The sequence below is a fragment of the Nematolebias whitei genome, chromosome 19 (genome assembly GCF_014905685.2).
Source record: "Nematolebias whitei isolate Nwh7 chromosome 19, NemWhi1, whole genome shotgun sequence".
In the NCBI taxonomy this organism is placed as follows: Eukaryota; Metazoa; Chordata; class Actinopteri; order Cyprinodontiformes; family Rivulidae; genus Nematolebias; species Nematolebias whitei.
Window position 1 is genome coordinate 7,233,559 of NC_056516.1, and position 3,787 is coordinate 7,237,345.

Consider the following 3,787-nt stretch of genomic DNA (forward strand, 5'->3'; position numbering starts at 1 on the left):
ATTGAGGACTTTGCTTCAGATATTTCTAAAATATCTGTACTGATTTTAAGAGAGAGAGGAGAGTTTTAAGATGAAATGGAGATTTATCTTACAGAGAAATATGTGAGGGAATTAATCTGTTTGACCAGAAATTGCACGCTCCATCAGATATCAGCTTGCCCACGGTACACTTGGTCGAAAATAGAACCCTCTACCTGTTGATGATCTTATCAGCGTCGGAGCGGTTCCTTTCTGACTCTTTTCAGCGTCTCCGTGAGACTGCCAAACCCTCAGAGAGTCGTACGTGGTGTTCAAACAGAAATTATAATCCCAAAACGTCTCTGGATCATCCTGAACGCGTTTGCACCCAAGAACTCTGAACTCCTTTCATTCTTCAGAACTTCTCAGACTCTAACAGAATCTTTCAACTCCAGCAACTCTCTAGTTCTTCATCTCCTCAGGCTCTGGAATTCTCCGGAATTCTCCTGAATTCTAACATGAACTGGGAAGTTGCCACATTTTAAATGGGTCGACTTCCGGTTCATTTGAGAGCTTTTGATTGGTCGATGGACCAGGAATAGAGGTGTGGTGTATGATGTAAGATGTTATTAAAAATCAAGGATTGTTTAGTAACGAACAGAAAGATTATTGTAGGACTTCAGACTTCGTGGAGTCTCACACTTGGTAATCTTCTGAAAAAGTTTAAACATGACATCTTTCTCGGTAAACATTTTAGTTGACCGAAAACCGACCTTTAACATACTTACAAAACTTGGCTCATTTCAGACAGAAAATCAAGAAATGCATATTAACCTGATTTCTTCTTTAAATGAGGAATAAAAATCATTACTTACTGTTTATGTAAAATAAAAATGAGTAGTTCTTTTCAACCTGTAACATTGAGTGGAACTAACACAATTTGATTATTAAACATTTGTAAAACAGTAATGATTATAGAGAATTGTCTTTTCTGCTTGATTAATTCAAGAAAGAAAGTCACCAGATGGCTCAGACTGTATTCAGATCAATGAAAATAACAGTCTCTGTCCATCTGATAGGTTTGAGGTCATCAGGGTCAGATCAGGGTCAGATCAGGTTCACTACAGGCAGCAGCTCTACCAGTTGTGCCACCGTGCTGCCTCCTTTAGACATATTTATGATAAATTTGATGTCACAGGTACATTAATGCCTGCTTAATCTGACTGAATTACAACCATTGTTGATTAGCTGTTAATAGCGAGATTCAATTCATGTTTTACAGATTTACTGCTAAATGTTTATCATTTGCAGCTGAAAGGTGGAGGTTTGTGGTAATGTTTTTACCTGTCTGCCATCCATGAAACCATGGATGAACTTCAAACTCTCAGAAATCAACCGTTGGATCGAAGTCTCCAGCTGGATAACTTTTGGGAATTTTTGTTTTATTTTGGGGTTCAATCCTTTAAAACTATCAGACATTTATTTTTAGAAATGGTAAACTCAGAGTTTTAACGAGTATTCACAACGGCAGGTTTTAAACAGCGCCAGCTGAGAATCCTGAGAATCAGAAAACAAACTTTGCTGCATTTTACCCTGAGCTGGCCCAGCTGGTGTGGATCTGGAAGACATTAAGCAGTCAGGACAGCTCGACTTGGAAACAGATGATTTCCTGTAGATCTAGTTTGTGAAACAGGATGAGGAGCAGGAAGGCAGAGAAAGAACTGCTGATGTCAGCTCAGACTGCAGGACAACCTGGTGGTTTACTGTGGAAAAACTTACATCATCTTCAGGAAGCAGTCAGGCCCCTTCACTTTTTTGTAATTTGATGTTACAGCCTCGTTGAACTGCCACCTTATCATGGTGGAAGAGTTTGTGCGCCTGAATGGTCCTAGGAGCTATGCTGTCGGGGGCAATTGCCCCTGATAGGGTCTCCCAAGGCAGATTGGTCCTAGGTGACAGGCCAGACAAAGAGCGATTCAGACGACTTTTGATGGACAACACAAATCAAGGAACTCAGTGTCCCTTGCCCAGACGTAGGTTACCGGGGCCCCACCCTAGACCCAGGCCTAGGGGAGCGGCTCATCGGCAAGTTCCTGGTGACTGCAGGTCTCTACCCATGGGGCCTGGTTGGGCCCAGCTTGATGCAGAAACATGGGTTTGCCTTCCTGTGGGCTCACCACCTGCAGGAAGGGCCATAAAAGTCAGGTGCATGATGCCATGGACAGTGGCCTAAGGCCACTAGGTGCACCCTGCCTTACCAAAGCTGGCTCTTGGGACATGGAATGTAACCTCTCTGGCAGGGAAGGAGCTTGAGCTTGTTCGTGAGGTTGAGAGGTACCAACTAGGTGTAGTTGGGCTTACCTCAATGCACAGCATGGACTCTGGAACTGATCTCCTTGAGAGGGGCTGGACCTTATTCTACTCTGGAGTTGCCCATAGTGAGAGATGCAAAGCTGGTGTGGTTCTACTTGTAACACCCCAAATTGGAACCTGTGTGTTGGAATTCTCCCCATTAGATGAGAGAGTGGCTTCCCTGCACCTTCGGTTGGGGGGACAGGCTCTAACTTGTTTGTGCCTATGTGCCGAACAGCAGTTCAGTGTATCCAGCCTTCTTCTTCCTTGGCAGGGGTGCTGGAAGGTGCACCAGCTGGGGACTCCTTTATTCAGCAGGGGGACTTCAATGCCCATGTGGGTAATGACAGTGTAATCTGGCGGGGCATGATTGGGACAAACGGCCTCTCTGAGCTGAACCCGAGCGGTGTTCTGTTGTTGAACTTCTGTGCTAGTCATAGTTAGTTTGTCACAAACATCATGTTTGAATATAAGGGTGTCCATAAGTGCACTACCTGGACCCCTGGGTCGTAGATCGATGATTGACTTAATAGTCGTGTCATCTGATTTGCGGCCATTTGTTTTGAACACTCAGGTGAAGAGAGGAGCTGAGCTGTCAACTGATCACCACCTGGTAGTGAGTTGAATCCGATGGTGGGGGAAAATGCCGGACAGACCTGGTAAACAAACGTGTAGTGAGAATTTGCTGGGAACGCCTGGCAAAAGAACTTATTAGAAAGATCTTCAACTTGCACCACCGGTAGAGCTTTAATCGCATCCCTGCTAAGGCAGGGGACATTGAGTTTGAGTGGGCCATGTTCTGCTCCTCAATTGTTGAGGCGGCTACCTTGAGATGTGGTCGCAAAGTGCTTCTCGCGGTGGCCATCCACAAACTCAGTGGTGGACACCTCGGGTTAGGGAGATTGCCAAGCTGAAGAAGGAGTCCTATGGGGCCTTGTTGGCCAGTGAGACTCCGGAAGCAGCTGAGGAGTACTGGAGGGCCAAAGGTCTGCAGCCTTGGCTGTTGCTGAGGCAAAAGCTTGGATGTGGGAGGAGTTCGGTGAGACATTGGATAGAGACTTTCAGCCGGCTCCGAGTAGATTCTGGCAAACCATCAGGTGGATGAGGAGGGGAAATCAGCACTTTACTAATATTGTGTTTGCTGAAGGTGGGGTGCTGTTGACCTCAACCAGTGATGTAGTCGGAACGTGGAAGGAATACTTCTTGGACCTTCTCAATCCCACCAGCACATCTTCCATGGAGGAAGCCGAGTCGGGGGACTTTGGGGTTGGTCTGTCCATAACTGTGGCTGAGGTCGCCGAGGTAGTTAAAAAGCTCCAAGGCGGCAGGGCTCCGGGAATGGATGAGATTCACCCTGATTTCCTAAAGGCTCTGCATGTTGTGGGGCTGTCTTGGTTGACACAACTTTGCAATGTTGTGTGGACATCGGGGGCAGTGCCACTTGATTAGCAGACTGGGGTGGTGGTTCCCCTCTTCA

At 46.1% G+C, this 3,787-nt stretch overlaps 1 protein-coding gene across 1 annotated transcript in view; it reads right to left on the minus strand.

Annotated features, from left to right (window-relative positions):
- polr1h (RNA polymerase I subunit H) overlaps positions 1-1,817 on the minus strand; it is a 6,178-nt gene extending 4,361 nt beyond the window's left edge. Inside the window, exon 1 of the mRNA XM_037693602.1 lies at positions 1,738-1,817. Within this exon, the coding sequence (XP_037549530.1) occupies positions 1,738-1,817 (80 nt within the window). The remainder of the gene's footprint in view (positions 1-1,737) is intronic.
- Positions 1,818-3,787: the final 1,970 nt, after the last annotated feature.